Genomic DNA, 19875 nt, shown 5'->3' with positions numbered 1-19875 from the left:
AAATATTCAGTATTTTTTCGTAAAATAGCTGCCATTTTGCCATTTTTTGTTTTTTTGAAAAGATCCTAGTTCATGCTATAATCACACTCATCTATATTAAGAATATCGTTGGCTTTTGGATTTCGGATAACTTGTTCGCAAGATATCACATACGCAGTCGGACGCCGTTCGTAAAAACTGTTGTTTGTTGATCAACAAAAACAGCGTAATCAATAGACATTATGCGTTGCAAAAATTCGTAAGTATAGCTGAATATATAATAAATGTATGTACAAAACCCGGAATTAATCGCTCTTTAATAACCCATAAAAAAAATCATAAAGAAACATGTATTTTTCGTGCCTACAAGGTAGAATGGCCCCTTAAGTGTACTATGAGAAATGTTCTAAAAATAATATTATTATGTATCTAAGAAACTGTATTCTTATTAAAAGGATAGAAGCCAAGCTAATTTTGTTTCATTTTCCGTATAGGCAGTACGTAAATATAGAAAATGCATTTATGTATAAACTGAAAACGAGTGGAAAACCTTACTTTTGTTTAACATATTACAATAAAATTCATTAAAAATTATATGAATTATGAATTTATTATATGAATTACAAAATATTATTCTTTAAGGTTTAGTGCCGATTTTCAGAGACCGATATAGCATTTAATGTATTCGCTAATACATCTACAATAACAGAACGCTATTATTTTTGAAAGACTACTTTTAATCATAGTTTATTCGAATCATTTTTTAGAAAATGTTCAAACACACATAATTAAACGTGGTTCGTATAAGTCGTATTTGGACTTATTTTCATTGCGAAAATCTAACTAACGCGTTAATAATACACAGTGCTCTAATCTGTTTCTAATTACCTTATTTTTTTATTGAGATATTAGGGTCATCTTTACTTTTTTAATTGGAATGTCTAATATTTTTTTTCGCATTCGGATAAATCACCAAATTTTGCATAAAAAAGTATTACACAAACTGAGACTTCAAATGAATAATTACTGAGATATTTTTTAAACAAATTTTATTTCCAGCGATGTTCGAAGTGCTGTCCATTACAGTCAAAAATTTTAGTGAGAGATTCTAGAGGCCAAAATAAGACGAAAATCAAGAATGTCAATTTGTTGATTGAAGCTTCGTTTAGAAGTTATTAACAAAATCATTGTTAAAAATTATTAATAAAATTTGTCTACCTACACGAATTTTTTTCTCAAAAGTGCGCAAGATTTCGTGGATGTGTCTATTCAACAAAAATGATTGAAATTGACCTCCGCAGCTAAAAATAATTTTTTTAGAACGATTTGAAATTTTTTTTTTTCGTCGAAAAATTGAGACACCTACCCCCTGTCGATATTTCTTAAAACTTCGATTTTGATTTTTAGTAATTTTGCTTGACGCCCTACAGAAAAGTTGTCTAATACTTCTTTCTAGGTACCTATGAGCACTACTTCAAAAAAAAGTTTCATCGAAATATATTCACTATTGTAGGAGTTATGGACGTTTGAAAATTGGAACATTTTTATGAGGTTTTTTTTTAATTTTGCGCGGTTAAGAAACAACTTTTCGAATATTTTTAGAATTACTACATATTCTACACCAAAATACGCGTTGTTTGCCTTTTGAAACATTAAAATCCTCCAATCCGTTCAGGAGTTATGATGTTTTAAAGATTTGTATGAAATTTCGGGGAACAATTTTAAGCCTCAGATAATATTTTCAGTAATGAATTTTTTTCTCGAAACTGCGTAGGATTTCGGGAGTATGTCTGTTCATCAAAAATAATTATAATTGACTCTCGCAGGCAAAAATATTTTTTCTAGAACTATTTGAAACTTTTTTTTTTCGCCGAAAATTTTCCGGTTGGCATGGATCTTTAAACATTAATACTTTTTGAACGGAGCCTCAATGAACAAATTGGTACTCTTAATTTTCGTCTTATTTTGGCCTCTAGAATCTCTCATTCAAATTTTTGACTGTAATGGACAGCACTTTGAACACCGCTTGAATTAAAATTTATTTAAAAAATATCTCAGTAATTATTCATTTGAAGTCCCACTTTGTGTAATACTTTTTTACGCCAAATTTGATGATTTATCCGAATTCAAAAAAAAATATTAGACATTTCATTCAAAAAACTGAAGGTGACCCTAATATCTCAATAAAAAAATAAGGTAATAAAAAACAGATTAGAGCACAATATGTCCCCCTAGATACCATGCAACTTTTGTTTGAAACATTTTTTCGTAAAATGAATACCTGACGAGTTATTTGAGGTCGTCATGTTAGCAGACTTACCCTGTATAAATGTTTTTACTTTGCATTATTAGTTTGCATTGTTAATTCCACAGTTTCCCATTGCTCGAGTTAATTTGTTTGAAAACAGTGGCCATATATGAAATGAAACCCATTATGTTATATTATATTATAGTAGACAGTTCAAAAATATCACTAACTAAATCTCATTTTTCTAATATTAAGAACCTTGACCAAGTGTCTAGAATAATTATTCAGAACAGTGTTGGGATTGATTCAATTTCTTTAATCATGCTAAAAATCTATTTTTAGGTACTGAAGTACTGTACTGTCGGTAACTAGTAGCCGACAGACTAGTTACCTGAGAATAATTGAGCGTCTGTAAAACTGACTCGGACACGTAGAGAATTCTTCCACGATCACAGCCCACTACGAAGACAAAACCCTCCGCTGCCTGAAACAGAAGAAGTCGCCTTTGATTACGTCACCTAGTTCAAATATTTATTATGATTATGTAACAAACTCGTCAGAGTAAAAGACGAGTGTTTGCACTGGCAAAGGTTCATCCGTGTTTTACATTGTCAAAGCTTAAGAAATTATACGGTAAAATAATTTGATGAACGCTCAGGTCTCAACAAACTCCAGTAAATGGAAAAATATTTTCTAATTAATATTAAAATTTATTTGGATATCGTACAATGCTTGAAACATGAAGTTGTGGCTAGAATAAAATGCACTGTAACTTTCTTGTAACACCTTTCATAATGTATCACGACTAAAAAAATTATTTACAAAATTTTTCTGATCTCGAATGTTCCTGTATTTGTATTAGTAAATATAATTTTATTTTATGTTATTATAATTCTTCGTCGGAAAGAATGTTTATAGATGCTTAGATGATTGATTCCTTGTGAAAATATAAATCGAAAATGTAGGATAAAATTTGTTTGTACAATGTTTCTTTTTTAAGATAATTGTATTTGAAAGTTTGTCAATTACACGTACGAGTGAATACGATTTGGCTGCCACGTCGGTCCATTACTCGCTATTTCTACTTCTACCGTTGTCCAAGTCGAACTCCATTGCACGCAAACTCGACAAATTTTGAAACTCGACTTTCTCGACAAATGAAATTTCTCATAAACAAAATTGTTATACTTTCTGTTCAATTTATTTTTCCATGATACACCCAGTTTATTTTTAACGTGAAATACCTTTGGGAAACAGTTGCGTAGCTTTGTTATTTTACATGTTTCTAGGATCGTTGCAAATTATATTGTTTTTTTATCCTTTTAAGTTGCATTACTATTCTATGCGACTTGTGACATATTTATCATTTGATTGTGTCTGTATTCTTTAACCCTCAGGTGGTTCTCTTCGAAACAAAAATATGTTGCCACGAAAAGAAAAACAAACGTACTGATATACAGTTACCGAAAAAAGTATCCATACACCGCAATACATTCAGTTTAAACAATAATAACTCTGATTATAGAAGGCTACTTAGCTATGAAAGGCACATATGCAGTTGGGAAATTAATTCAGCTTTCAGATAGTACGAATTTGATTATGATTTAAATAAAAATACAACAGACAAATCTCAAATACCGAATGAAGTAAGAAAATCAGCGAGAAAAAAGTATTCATACGTGATATCTATTGGCGAAATATACCAATAAAACTCAAAATGTTGGGAGAATCTCGTCTTTCTTTTATTTCTGTTTCTTTTGTTTCATAGCATTTCGTCAATTGTTAGCGTGGTTTGTTAAAGAATCATAGTTTGTATCATAATGAGTGCTAAAAATAAGGGAACTACAATAGAGGAAAGAAAAATTGTAATTGAATTATGGAAAAGTGGGAAATCACTTCGCGAGATTGGTGAAATGGTAAAAAGAAGTCATGCTAGTGTATAATATATAGTTAATAAGTACAAAAGTACAGGATTAATTGAAAATATGCGTCGTTCCGGGAGACCGAGTAAGTTAACTGAAAAGGATGAAAAATTTATTACAAAGAAAATAAAAGAAAATCCATTTGAAAGTGCACCTAAAATCGCAGCAGAATTAGAAGCAAGAACTGGTAACAAAATTTGTCTAAAAACGATATCAAACAAACTTAAAGAATCAGGGTATTTCGCACGAGTAGCGAGGAAAAAACCCTACGTCAATAAGGTGAATAGAGAAAAAAGACTTAATTTCGCAAAAATTTACATAAATAAATCGTTAGATTTTTGGAAGCAAGTTACATTCTCAGACGAGAGCAAGTTTAATACTTGGGGTTCAGATGGACGAAAATTAGTGTACAGAAAAAAGGGAGAATCTTTAAGGCCCAAAAATATTAGACCTACAATCAAACATAGTGGAAGTAGCCTTATGGTATGGGGCTGTATGTTATGGTATGGGCGTGGGAAACTTGCATCTCATTGATGGAATAGTAGACCAATATAAATATTTAGATATTTTAAAATCAAATTTGAAAGACAGCGCACGGAAATTAGGTCTTTCTGATAATTACTTTTTCAGCAAGATAACGTTCATTTAATTAGAGAATGGCTTTTATACAATACGCTTCACGTTCTGGAAACTCCTCCGCAATCACCGGACATAAATCCAATTGAGCATATATGGCGAGAATTGAAACATCGTTTGCAAAAATATAAAATTTCAAATAAAAATGATTTAACAAATGCTTTGCAAGAGGAATGGCAAAAAATGAAGAGAAATGTAACAAATAATTTAATTGAATCTATGCCCAGGCGATTACAAGCGATTATTGATAATAATGGATATTCTACAAAATATTAATTACTATAAATATGACTGATTCACATACAAACAAAATTCTGTATGAATACTTTTTTCTCGCTGATTTTCTTACTTCATTTGGCATTTGAGATTTGTCTGTTGTATTTTTATTTAAGTTACAATAAAATTCATATTATCTGAAAGCTGAGTTAATTCCCTAACTGCAAGTGTGCCTTCCATAGTTAACTAACCTTCTATAATCAAAGTTTTTATTGTTTAAACTGAACGTGTTGCGGTGTATGGACACTTTCTTCGGTAACGTAAGTTTCATTATAATTTTGTCCATAATTAGGTTCGTTCCTACATAAATGAGGGTAAATAAGGGAAGAGCGTCTGAGGGTTAATAATAAATTAATTGAAAAAGTACGATTTAGATCGATGTGCATTAAACGAGTCTCTACACTTGAGCGACGAATATCTGAGGTAAGCGTGTTCCCTTATGTTTACCTGGTAGAGATCGCGTTGATCCAAACGTGAAATTCGATCGCATGTAAATGGTGTACTTGCAACTTACGACGGCGATTTTACGACTTTAAGTACGCAGAAGCGTACTGACGTTAATGAATGTTGTATGGCGACCGAAGATATATCGTTGCGGACTTCGCAAACGTCGATTACGCAACCACGACGCACTTAGGCTAGCTGCTTTACCTAACAAGAGATTGACGATACACGTGCATACGATATTGACGCATTGGATACTCCTACTATCGTGATCGTTAGATAAAGATCCATGTACGCGAGAAATTGAACCGACCGATGAACGTTGACACGTTACAATTTTACATATTGTTAAAAAAAAAAAACAAACTCGAACCGATTACATTGAATTTTCAGTAGAGAGTTGAAGTAAATTGTTATAGAGGCAGGTTGTTACAAAGCTTTTAAACATTTTCCTATTCGATGTGTCAGCTTGAAGTGAAAGTGATTAATGTATACCAACGGAAGGCTACTATAGATGCGTTTTGTTTATCATTGATCGAAGAGTTCCTCAATTACTCAACATTTTGTGACTTCAATAAGAAACAGTAATTTCTCTAGTTACTTGAATTTATTCTGTCGAAAAATTCAATAAAGGTGCGTAAACTAAAATTATCATGATTGATTCACACTTCATTAGCTGTAAATACATAGCAATTAATTGAGAATATCCTAAGTTAGTATGAGCTTTCAACAATTTATAAGTTATGATTAGTCATTATATATAAGAAGGGGCAGACAAAAATATTCTTACTTGGATAAATGTAATTATGGTTATTAATAGGAAAAAATATATATTTTAAATCAGTGTGGGATTGGGAAAGATAATTATATTTGGAATATGTAACAAATAATATAATTACAAAAATGAACAATTTAAATCGCACTGGACATAAATTGTTAATATATAGCAATCACATCTGTTTTCCCGACTACTTATTTTCTAATGAAGTTGTTTCGCTGTTTTCAGTTACTCATTACGCAACGAACAATACACACATTCAATCTTTTTGCACATAAATTAGCATTGAATAAAATTACAGCACGAGACTTTACAGTAGAAATCTTCTACATAAGTATCATAATCTATTCTAGTATGAGTATATTTAAAGTAGACTACAACATAAATGAAAAATAAAAAAACCACCAATTGTAACAACCTACCTCGCTTTCCCCTAATTTCATTTACAAAAATTAGTTTGACTTAATGTTCGACAATTCCTTCAGTTTCATTTAACAAGGGAAACATCACACATGATTTCAGCGTTTAGCAGAATAGTACAAATATACATATTTATAACAAACTCTATTTTTAATAGAGCTCATTACAAGAAAATTACATGTAAAGTTTGTAAAAACCGTGTAGTCAAATATGTTAAAATTACAGCTGTCCAAGTGAAATATTCAAGTACTTGAAATTCAAATCAAAACAAAACTCATTTTTTCCAACCAAGTCAAGTATTTTATTATTCAAATAGCTTGAATATTTGATCAAACTCGAGAAAATTCAATCTGCTCATACGTTTGAAGAACTTGATTAAGTTTAAGCTTCATCATTTTATTCTAAATTCCAAGAAATTTAAAATTTAAAATCATTTTTTAACTCTTACTAATTCCCCCCCCCCCCCAACTATTTGAATAATGCAAGTTATTTAAATGAATAAATATTTTCTTTTTGTTTCTAAAATCATCATGATTTTTTTTGATTTACTTTAAGCCTATCCTCATTTTATCCACTTTATTATTAAAACAGAATAATATAATTAAATAAGAATACATTATCAAGTTTGCTTGGATAATCAAAATTGCTTAAATAATTTTTCGACTAAAATAAGATATTCAATATAATAAAAAAACATAACAACTAATAGTATATTTATCAATCTCAATGAGCAAACAATAAATATTTTCGACCTCTAAGAATCCTCTTCAAATTTTACAAAGATCATCTAAAATAACAATAAATTATCAATAAAGTGAAAATAGAAAAAAATATTTATAACCTATTTTTACAATAGAAGAGAATAGAAGATCGTAAAATAATCTTAATAATAGTTTTTGTTAGGTAATCTTTGTGGACCTTGTAGTAAAAAATCCAAATCTTAAAAATCAAAAACATTTATTGATCGTTGAAATTGGTAAAGGAATTAATTATTTTAATCGGAACAAACAAGAAATTACAGGGTGAATCTCGTAACATGACGACTTCAAATAAATCGTAAATTATTTGCTGTACGAAAAAATGTTTTAGATAAAAGTTGTATGGTTTGTAGGAGGAAATATAGCACTGCAATTAGTTTTATGTTATTTTGCTTTTTCATTAAGATATGGAAGTCACTTCTAGTTTTTTAAATGGAATGATTAATCTTTCTTATAGAACTTAGATAAGGCATTAAATTCTGCATAAAAAAGTATTATACCAAATAGGGTCTAAAATAAATAATTACTTAAATACTAAAGATATATTTTCATCATTTACACCATAAACGATTACCATTTCTAATACAAGTGAATTTATTTTTACTAATATTTCAGTAACTATTTATTTTAAACCCTATTTGGCAGAATACTTTTTTATGTAAAATTTAATAAAAATGTAAATAAGATTATAAGAAATATTAACCATTACATTAAAACAAGTAAAAGTAACCTCCATATCTTGATAAAGAAGCAAAATAACCTAAAACTGATTAGAGTACTATATGACCATTCTTTCGTACAACAAATAATTAGCGAGTTATTTGAAGTCGTCATGTTACGAGACTCACCCTGTATATTATTATAATAAACAATCTCCAATTGAATAATAACACGGATAGAAACATAAATTGGACGTTGAGCCTGAGCCAGATGAGTTTAGCATTTAATGATAGAAGAATTTAACTCGATTATTCATCGTCGTAAAGCGACTTTTTTAACAATAATTGTATGATTTACGACTAGTCGTATAAAACAAAACACTTTCAGAGCATAAAAGTTGTACGTATCCGCTTCTGCTGTATCGAAGACTGTCATCAAGGATTCAGAGTTTACAGTTATTATCCGTCGTACGATGGAATTGTTAATTTATCCGCGAGCCGGATACCGGCAGCATATCGGGAGTAATAAACTTGAAGCAATTCACAATGAAAGTTTCTGCGGTAATAATGGAGCCTGTGCCAGTGTCGATCTGTAGCTGGTATGCCGGGTGTGGTCACTCGCTCGAATATTTTGCTCGCGGGAGGGATAAAGGCAAAGGAAAGTCCCGATAAAAGATAAACGTATCTACGTACTCGCGCGACAATGAAAAATGCCGGCCAGCCGCCGACACGAACTCTCTGTGCTCAGTCGCGTGACGGAATCTAGAGTGAAAAGGAACTCTAGCCATTCCGTTTCACGAGACTCATTCTTAAACCTTCGAACTGCAAGAAACGTGCTCTAGACACGTCGTTTGTTTCTGCACGATCTGTACCTCGCACGCCTCTAAACGATCCCGTTACAATCGTTGCAAAACGTATAGTTGTTATCCTAGAATTAGTTTAGGTTGAGCCCTGAGAGGTAGACAATTTCAGTGTCGATGTTGTCGATTTTTCTGCTACCTCTTAGCCAATCCTATTCGAGCACCGACTCGTGCTATGTCCCGTCTTTTGCTACGCATGTTGCTACTCTTTTCTAAAGCGAAAAGAAATTATCGATATTACGGTACCATGCATACCGTAGAAAAAATGGCGAAATATGGCGACGAATTCTTGGTCGTCCATGTCGATCGGACATTTTAAAAATTTCTTTGAACTGTCGAAGTAAACATTCTGAGGTTTCGATTCAAAATTCCTATATGGAATGTTTTCTCCGGCAATGTTGCGACTGCCTGGTTTTTCCTAATTTGTATTCCACTTTCTACACTTTTCATGCCAACGAAATTCTACCACTTGAGAGGTTATATCACCTTAGCAGGTCTAAAACGAGTGGTATTTTGATGAATTTTTTACAGAAAAGTGTGCATTCAGTCTAAATGACCAGTTTATCATGGATAAATCATTCTTTAAATTTTGGAAAACAATTTTTGTTAAATAATAATGTTTTATTAATAATGATGTTTCTGTTTATTAATAATGACATTTATTATAGATATTCCTAAAAGCATTCTTTATTGGCTGATGTACGATTGTTTTGAAATTCAAATAATTGTAAAAATTATAGTAGCTTCTTAGCTTCAGCTTATAGGATCCTTGTCAGAAGGTTTTAATCTTCAGCTTGATGATTTTAATAGGTCAGTGATTATCCGGTGGTCAACACTAATCGGATAATGGTTATACGTGGTCAACAATGAGGTTAACATCAAGGTCAGGGTTCCAGTGAAGACCAAGGAAATACATTCACTATTGTAGTAGTTATAATAGTTCGAAAATTGAACCATTTTTAAGGAGTTTTTCTCACCTTATGGGGTTAACGAACAATTTCTCCAACATTCATAAAATTTCTAAATATTCATCGTCAAAATACGAGTTATTTGCATCTTGAAACATTAAAATCCTCCAATCCGTTCAGGAATTATGATGTTTTATATACAGGGTGTTCGGTCACCTTTGGGGAAAAATTTTAATGGAAGATTCTAGAGGCCAAAATAAAACGAAAATCAAGAATACCAATTTGTTGATGGAGGCTACGTTAAGAAGTTATTAACGTTTAAACTTCTCGAATTTTTTTCTCGAAAATGCGCAGAATTTCGGGGTTATGTCTATTCACCAAAAATGATTGTAATTGACCCCCACAATCGAAAATATTTTTTTTAAAACGATTTTAAATTTTCTTTTTCGCCGAAAAATTTGTCCACCTTCCTGAATTTTTTTCTCGAAAGTGTGTAGGATTTCGGAGGAATGTGTATTCACCAAAAATGGTTGTATTTGATTCCAGAATCTAGAAATAATTTTTTTAGAACTATTGGAAATTTCTTTTTTTTTAGGCCCCCCCTTGTCGATTTTTTTTACAAATTCGTTTTTCATTTTTAATAAATATGTTTAATGCTCTATGGAAAAGTTGTATAATACTTTTTTGTAGCTACCCATGAGCTCTATTTCACTACTAAATTTCAATGAGATACATTCACTATTATAGGAGTTATGGTCATTTGAGAATTGGACCATTTTTATAGTGTTTTTTTCAGTTTATGGGGTGAAGGAACAAGTTTTCTAATATTTTTGGCATTTCTACATATTCTGCGCCAAAATACGTGTTGTTTGCCTTTTGAAATATTAAAATCCTCCAATTCGTTCAGGAGTTATGATGTTTTAAAGATTTACATGTTTCGGGCAACATTTCTGACCAGAAACTATATTTTCGGTAAAGAATTTTTTTCTCAAAACTGAGTAGAATTTCGAGGGTATGAGTAATGATAAAAAATGATTGTAATCGACTCTTACAACCAAAAATAATTTTTTTAGAACGATTTGAAAAATTTTTTATTCGCCGAAAAATTTCAGCACCTACCCAAAGTTTCTCGAAAATGGGGATGATTCCGGAGATATGTGTATTCACCAAAAATGATTATAATTGATCTCCGCAACCAAAAATAATTTTTTCAGAATGATTTGAAATTTTTTAATTTTGTCGAAAAATTTAGGCACCACCCCCCTGTCGATTTTTCTTCAAAATTTGTTTTTGATTTTTAATAATTTTATTTGACGCCCTACAGAAAAGTTGTCTAATACTTTTTTGTAGGTACCCATGAGTTCTACTTCAGAAAAAAGTTTCATTGAAATATATTCAGTATTGTGGGAGTTATGGCTGTTTGAAAATTGTACCAATTTTATGGGGTTTTTCTCACTTCACGGTGGCAAGGAACAACTTTTTCAATATTGTTAGAATTCTTACATATTCTTCGCCAAAATATACGTTGTTTGCTGTATGAAACATTAAAATTCTCCAATCCGTTCAGAAGTTATGACGTTTTAAAGATACGCAAGAAATTTTCGAGTGACATTTCTGGACTGAAATTAAATTTTCAGCAAGGAATTTTTTTCTCGAAAATGGTTAGGATTTCGTAGGTATGTCTATTGACCAAAAATGATTGTAATTGACCTCTGCAACTAAAAATAATTTTTCCAGAGTGATTTGAAACTTTTCAATCTCGCCGAGAAATTTAGGCACCTACCCCCTATTGATTTTCCTTAAAAATTCGTTTTTCATTTTTAGTAATTTTGTCTGACGCCGTATAGAAAAGTTGTCTTATACTTTTTTGTAGGTACCCGTAAGCTCTACTTCAGGAAAAAGTTTCATTGAAATATATTTACTATTATACGTGTTATGGTCGTTTGAAAATTGCGTTTTTTAATTCGTTCCATAGTTAACTGACATGTGTTTACGCACACACTACAGCTGTCTGTCCGTAAATACTAATTCAGTAAATAGTTTCTCAACTGACCGCCATCCATGAGAAGAGGACCTTAAATAGTTCGACCTTAAATGCTGACATTTTGAAATATGTTTCCAAAACTCTTTAACTTTATATTCTCCGTATACTAATTTAAACATTCTTATACCAGAATTAAATATATGTTCTCCCGTGCATGAAAATATAGAACTTTAGATTCTGGGATTCTTAACGAATAATTCAAATACTTCATTGTAGTTCTAATTTCATAAGTTTGTTTTTAAACTATTATATGTAATTATAGAGTTGTCTGAAAGACCTAATGTTTTAAATTTTATTAAGTTTTATTAAATTTAATTAAATTTTGAATGGTCCTCGTTCGACAGGGAGAAAGATTTATGGTATGAAGGTTGAAAAATTTGCTCTTCGACAAAAATTGCCGCTTTTCAGACCATTGTGCAGCGAAGAGTTAATCTGATATAATTGTATACGTATCAGTGCACAACCTAAAATAATGCAACCTTAGTGATCTTGTGGTGAGACAACAGAACCCTTGTGATTCTATCACAAGATAGACTCGATTCTATGACAGTCTCTGATATAATTCAACGTGTGCACGGTGGAACAAATCTAGCGATCTCTAAAAAACTGCAAGGTTCCAAGACGATAGCGGCCTTGTTTGCAGGATGCTGACAATGCACAAAGTGTTTCATAACATATGGTATTTGCTTCAGTGATAGACGAGAGGCACAACAGCAATGGTAACAGTTTGTATAAATATGAGGCCTTCTAACTATTTAACATGGGTCCTATGTTATAGTCATTTTTTGTAATCAGGTAATATTTAATTGCAAACTCGGTTAATCCAATTCTTGATAAGTAACGTACTAAAATGATGAAACTATTATCATGTAATAAAAACAAAGTATCCTCCTCTATTTATTAAATACAGTTAAGCGCAGCCTCAATAATAATTTAGAATATTCGAAGGATTTAACCCCTTAACGCTCCTGCCCGAGTCTGACTGCTTTGAAAAACGATATTTGTTTAATTTAACAATTTAAGGGATAACAATACTTGTTTTTCTTCAAATTATATGTTAGATACAACATTGTAATTAACAAAAACCGCATTTTTATGTAGCTTAGAAACAAGTCCAATACAGAAAACTGATCATTCTTGGAAAAATATGAGCGTTAAGGGGTTAAAGTATATAGCACTTGTCTTTTGAAGTAATTTCCAAGTTCATAAATATTGCTATCGTCGAAAGAATGAGTTATAAGTATGATTAAATCCACTTATCTGAACAAGAATTCCAATTATTCAAACGGAAAGTTAAAAATAGCAGGGATAATCGGTGGACTCTTATTATATGAACCTGCCCGGTTATGTGAATTGATTGTTCCCGGTTGCACACTACTGTACGACCGCAAAGGGTCTCTTATTCTTTCCAATGGCAAAGTCAAACGGTGTACAAAAAACTCAACGTGATGTACCTTGATAAGAAAGCAACGTGGAAGAAACAAAGTGTAATAGTTTAAAAGATTTTTTTATATAAAGGTTTTCAAGTAATTCAAATGATAAATTTTACTGATTCATCCTGTATATGTTTGTAGCGTCAGAATCTCTCTTCCGTCAGGTATCAACTATAGGAAATATCGCCGTTAGACTGTTGCGTTGCAGACTACATAACCGCCTGTCTGCTTTCTACTCGTTACGTCTTGAGCACCCCGTAGATCATCTTTTTCGTTGAGAATCGTTCGTAAACGATTACTACTTCACGACAATAAAACTTTCTATAATCGATAATTGTAGGTGCAAGCGAGTCAAGTACTACGAATTGGCGTATAATTAACATCGCGCCGGCGTCTAATTGCAGATCTACATGCTTCGAACCCTTCTCTTTCACCCGTCACGAGACCTATCTCTGTGAAAAATGTGTAGCACGCTGGAGAAAGGTTAGCCACGGTTGTTAGACAGAGTCAGTCTCTGCGCGGAAGGATTGCAAAAGACACGGGACGGCCTTTTACAAGCGAGGTAAAAACTTTTCTCTCGCTTTTGCACCCAATTAGCGAATTCATGGATCTGCGTTCGATGCGATCGCGCGCACAAATGCATGGGAGAACTCGGAGAAAACCGAAAGGGGAAACGTTCAGAACGAGCGATTTACTAGACGCATGGAGGAAGTCCAAATTTAACTGCAAGCTAAATTGATCGCTTCATATTCAGCGTACGAAGCGAGAAGAAAACTTCTTTTTATTCCTGAATTTAATCGCCAGTGTTTCGATCCCGCGTTGGTTCGCCGTGCTCGACTCGAGCCTCGTATTACGCAAGTGATTCTGAATTACCAGGAAGTCTTACCCGAATGGTATGCACGGTCGTATCTGTTATCTGGTTTTCCGAATACGGAATCGGTAATGACGCATAATCTCATCGTTGGAATCGGTCGCTTTGAAACTTTCAACGATACCCGCGTATTTGCCTATATCGAACGTCATAATAAGACTATCAACCTCGACTCTATGCATGTTACATCATTGCTATTCCCCCGGGTGACATTTCAACATCGATCATCGACAAGTTTGAGCATTTTTTTAATCGAAACATACTTCCTGATTCGTGTCTATTTACTGGGCAGCAAACATTCGACGATAATTCTAAAATGTCGGTTAAAATCTAGATTTCCTGGGTCAGCCTTATCGATGAGTTCGCCAGCATTATCTGGACGAAAGGGCACTTTTATTATTCGAATACAACAGGGAAGCTATCATGATACATTATTAATGTTTTTCATCGTACTCACTTGAAGTATGAGCGTCTTGACCTCCTGATCACTGAGAAATGCTGGCTTATAGTGACCTTCTGTATATGAGGTAACAGCACCTAGGATGGTCTTCAAATGTTGTACTGCCATCCTCAATACAGTCAACTTGTCGAGTTTGCGTGACATCGCATGGCACATTGGTATCATCGCTGAAAGCTCCGTGATGTAGGTGTTCATTTTGTCCCTCCTTCTCTTCTCGATCTCGCTATGATTCTGTCTGCAAACCATCGTGTGAAAGGGAACGTTAATGTAACACCAACACATTAAATGGAAAACTGAATATTTTTAAAAGAACGTAAGAAAAAAAAATAAATCAGCAATATAATTCAATTTTACAAATATTCAACAAATTTCAACCCCTCTAAATATTTTCAATTGTATGTGAAAAACTATATATTCTTAAAAAATAGCCGGAAGAAAAATAAATTAGTTATTATGTAAAACTTCGAGCAATATAATTCAGTTTTAAAAATATTCAACAAATTTCAACCCCTCTAAATATTTTCAATTTTATGTGAAAACTATATATTCTTAAAAAACAGTCGGAAGAAAAATAAATTAGTCATTATGTAAAACTTCGAGCAATATAATTCAGTTTTAAAGATATTCAACAAATTTCAACTCCTCTAAATATTTTCAATTGTATGTGAAAACTATATATTCTTAAAAAACAGGCGGAAGGAAAATAAATTAGTCATTATGTAAAACTTCGAGCAATATAATTCAGTTTTAAAAATATTCAACAAATTTCAACTCCTCTAAATATTTTCAATTGTATGTGAAAACTATATATTCTTAAAAAACAGGCGGAAGGAAAATAAATTAATCTTTATGTTAAACTTCGAGCAATATAATTCAATTTTTCAAACATACAAAAAGTTTGAACGCTTCGTATATCTTCATGTAGAAAACTAGATATTTGTAGAAAATAGTCGGAAGGAAAATAAAGTGGTCATTACGTTTATCATTTTTCAAACATTGTATTGAAAAATAGTATAAATTGAAAATATGCAATAGTTTTCTATATTGAACTACTGGTATTCTAGCTTGAACAACTCAGTAAATCTAAAAAACAATCCGATTTTTAAAAGAATAATGCCTTAAGTATGTAAGTATAAAATAAATCAAACATTAAACGCAACATTAAGCTTTTCTTGAAATTTATTGTATTCCCTGGTAGGATTTTTATTTATCGAAACTCGAAGATGAAATTCATCAAGGATTTAGTTTTATTCTTATTTATGTTATCGTTAACTGTTAATGAATCGATTCAAATTTACAGGTTGTGATTTATAATACATAAGACTATCAAATAATTGAAAACGTGTGGTCCAACCTTAATTATAAATTAGAAGTTTTATAGAAGCTTATTGCAACTGGACGAATAAACTTTCTATGAAGACATAATGATTTATTGCCTTCAAGTAGAATGGCCGTTGACCTTTCGAGCCGTTCTTTAAATATTTGGTCATTATTTAATACTACACTATCGCTAACTCCTAACCTCGAGTAATGAAACTTACTTTGACTTGAATAAATTTTTGAGAAATTGCGATTATTTTTCGTCTTCGACTTGATATAACCTTTTAAGGCAACTCCTCCTTACGTATTTAATTCGACAAGTGTGTAGTTTCTTCATTATTGTTGAAACTGGGAACTCCAAAACATACTACGAGATTTGTTGATGCTTCAAAAGGAATAATGACGAAAATGTTTCAGAAGGGGTCGTTGACGCGTCGAAGTTTATGGCTCTTGTTTTATCTTTTGCGTCTTTTGTCAAGTTCTACAGCGACGTAGTCAGCAGCAGAGTCGTTGTGAATCAATTATAAATGGCGATTCAGCTAATAAATGACGCTTTTGTGAGCGGAACGTCGTTGATTTGCCTTCTAAGAATTCGCATTCATAGTCCGCAGCGGCGATATTGGACGACGGAAGTCGCTGTCGCGCGAAACTGGTTTCGATTTACAAACAGGTCGCACGTCACCTTATTAATTTGAGAAATACACACTTATCCTGGTATCCTGCGAATATGCGAGCGCATGCCAACGTCCACATATTATTATAATTTTACATCCATATTAAGTTGTGTCCATGTCGTAATTATTTCCTGTACACATTCTCAATGCTGTTACCTAAGCAGGTCAATTTATACGTTACCGTCAGAGCATTTCGCGCCAAATCGATCGTTTTTTCACCGATGTCAAGGATTCCGACGCAATTGCTTAATAAGATAATGTTCATCGGTACTTAATACCTTCCTTAATGATTGTAGTCCACTTTACACGTACATTCTTAGAAAATGTAATCATTCTAAACTACAGTAAACTGTTTTACTTAAAATAACGAATAAATCTTACAAAGTTTTACATAAAAAAACTCTAACACACAATTATAAATGCAACTAATATGATAAAAAAGGCAGCATTTAATTTTTCTGTTATTCGTTTTTAATAAAACGATAACGAATTTTAATATGTTTTATAGTATACAATACGGTTTGATTTATAGAAACACACAATATAAAAGCAATGAATAATAAATCCAACTAAAATATTTGTATATTCTTTTAAAAATGGTTAAATTCTTATGCATTTATTGTTCAAAAGAGGCAATAGTATGATGTTCAGAAGATGAAAAAAAATGACAATATTTAACAATTTTTACAAAAATCTAACACTGGTCAGCTTTTCTAAAATTCTTCATTTATTTCTTGATTCGATATCATCAAAATGTAAACAACTTAAAATTAATGTACACTATTGTAGAGACGTAGTATTTTATGGCTTTGCCTCCCATGCTCGTCACCAGAGGGGTCGCGTTCTCACAAGCGCCACACATGAGAAAAATTTTAATGAGGGATTCTAGAGGCCAAAATAACATGAAAATCAAGAATACCAATTTCTTGATGGAAGCTTCGTTAAGAAGTTATTAACGTTTAAACTTCTCGAATTTTTTTTTCGAAAATGCGCAAAATTTCGGGGGTATGTCTATTCACCAAAAATGATTGTAATTGATCCCCGCAACCGAAAATAATTTTTTCAAACCGATTTGAAATTTTTTTTCCCATCGAAAAATTTCACACGTTCTCGAATTTTTTTCTAGAAAGTGAGTAGGATTTCGGGGGTATGTGTATTCACCAAAAATAATTGTAATTGACCCCCACAACCGAAAATAATTTTTCCAGAACGATTTGAAAGTTTTGAATTTAATTGTTAATAACTTTTTAACGAAGCCTCCATCAACAAATTGGTATTCTTGATTTTCGCCTTATTTGGGCCTCTAGAATCCCCCATTAAAATTTTTCCCAGGGGTGGCCGAACACCCTGTATACACATTCCTCGAACGACTTCCCAATATTCCAGTCGTCTAAAGCAGGGCCTGCTCAATCCAATAGAGAAATTAAACATTCCAGGCGCTCACTCCCAATCAGTGCACACTCAAAATGACAACATGGGCAAAGAACAACTCTCAATATCATTAAACTTAAAATAGACACACTAAAAGCAAAAATAGTAACCGATAGATCAAATGACAAAACACCATTTGTTGTAACTTTTCACAGGAAAATACATCAGACAACTCAAACGAACTCATAACGCTACCCAATTACTTCACATCCTTTGATAAATTAAATACTACCTACCGAAAATTAAATAACAAAAAATCCTCTAGTTTCGACAAAGTTCCAGATATAGCGCTAAAACAACTACCACAACAATATATTACCTACTACACAATAATATTTGACAACTGCCTTAATTCACTCTACTTCCCTCAAATCTGGAAGACAGCTAAACTAATAACAATAAAAAAAAAAGGCAAAGAAGACCAAGTGATCCATCAAGCTACAGACCCATAAGTCTGCTCCTAAACATTAGTAAAGTCTTGGAGACAATCATCTCCAACGTCATTAATAGTCACTGTTTTGAGAAAAAAATAATTTCAGAATGTCAATTCGGATTTCGTTATAAACACACCACCGTTTACGCATTGACCAAATTTACTTCAGACATTTGCTGGGCCAGAAATGCGGGTGACTGCATTGGCGCTTGTTTTATAGATCTCGAAAAGTCTTTCGACACGGTCTGGCTAGACGGATTATTTTATACATTAATAAAAAAACAATTCCCTAGGCAGCTAATAAAAATGATTTGGCACATGCTTCACGACAAGCGCTTCGTCGTATCCGAAGCGGATAACAAATCCTCAAAATCCTTCCCAATAAAAAACGGTTTTCAACAAGGAACGGTCAACTCCCCTAAACTATTCAACATTTTCACCAGTGACCTTTTACATATGGATGGACTTAACGATAATAGCAATAAATGTGCAATAGCTTTCGCTGACGACCTATTAATTTACACAAGATAGTAAAACCAGACCTACAACAACTTTTTAATAAAATCCAGGACTATTTCCAAACATGGAAACTAAAAATTAATGAACTGAAATGCGAAACAATCTTGTTCAGACCATACATATCAAGAATCTCAGATGCAAACTCAGATGTAAAAGTACACTCAAAATACTTTTCCTTACACGTAACAAACAACCCAAATATTAAAGTACCCCACAAAAAGATAGTTCGCTATCTTGGTGTTAACATAGACTTCAAATTAAACTATATACAACACATAAACATATAGTTACAAAAAGCACAGAAAGCCTTCATTATCCATAAAAGATTATTTTACTCTAAAGACCTAAACGAACAAGTGAAAATCCTCTGTTACAAGCTGCTAGTCAGACCCATTTTAACATATGGATGTCAAATATGGTATAACATCAGCTCTAGTACCATGGAAAAAATTAGACTATTCGAAAGAAAATGCTTAAGGGCCTGCATAGGGAAACACAGATCAGCCAAATCTAATTACACAAAATACATCAGCAACCACAAACTCTATGAGGAGGCAAAAATAGTCCGAATAGATTTGTTTATTTTAAAACTAATTAGAGACCACTGGTCAAAAATAAACAGAATCACATCCAACTCACTAATAACATATACATTCTATCCCAACCCACAATATTTCACAAAAACCAGACATACAGGCTACACCCCACCAGAATCGTTTATTTACATGGACGAAAAGGGCCTTATCCAAAATGAAAATAACGTCCCTCTAATCTACCACATTAATAGAAAAACGTCTAATAA

The 19875-nt window shown here is 32.4% G+C and overlaps 1 protein-coding gene across 10 annotated transcripts in view; it reads right to left on the bottom strand.

The window, feature by feature from the left end:
• Window positions 1-19875, bottom strand: part of Cyc (basic helix-loop-helix ARNT-like protein cyc) — a 129980-nt gene that overhangs the window by 15804 nt on the left and 94301 nt on the right. For all 10 annotated transcript variants that reach the window (XR_013080682.1, XM_076777669.1, XM_076777668.1 and 7 more), the window contains 2 exons: window positions 14694-14931; window positions 2619-2711 (listed from right to left, as the gene is read on the bottom strand). Coding sequence is in view for 9 of the 10 variants with exons in the window: in XM_076777669.1 (XP_076633784.1) it covers window positions 2619-2711; window positions 14694-14931 (331 nt within the window). In the remaining variant the exon portion in view is untranslated. The remainder of the gene's footprint in view (window positions 1-2618; window positions 2712-14693; window positions 14932-19875) is intronic.

Source organism: Colletes latitarsis, chromosome 11 (assembly GCF_051014445.1).
Source record: "Colletes latitarsis isolate SP2378_abdomen chromosome 11, iyColLati1, whole genome shotgun sequence".
Taxonomy (NCBI): Eukaryota; Metazoa; Arthropoda; class Insecta; order Hymenoptera; family Colletidae; genus Colletes; species Colletes latitarsis.
This window is presented reverse-complemented; position numbering and strand designations above follow the sequence as displayed.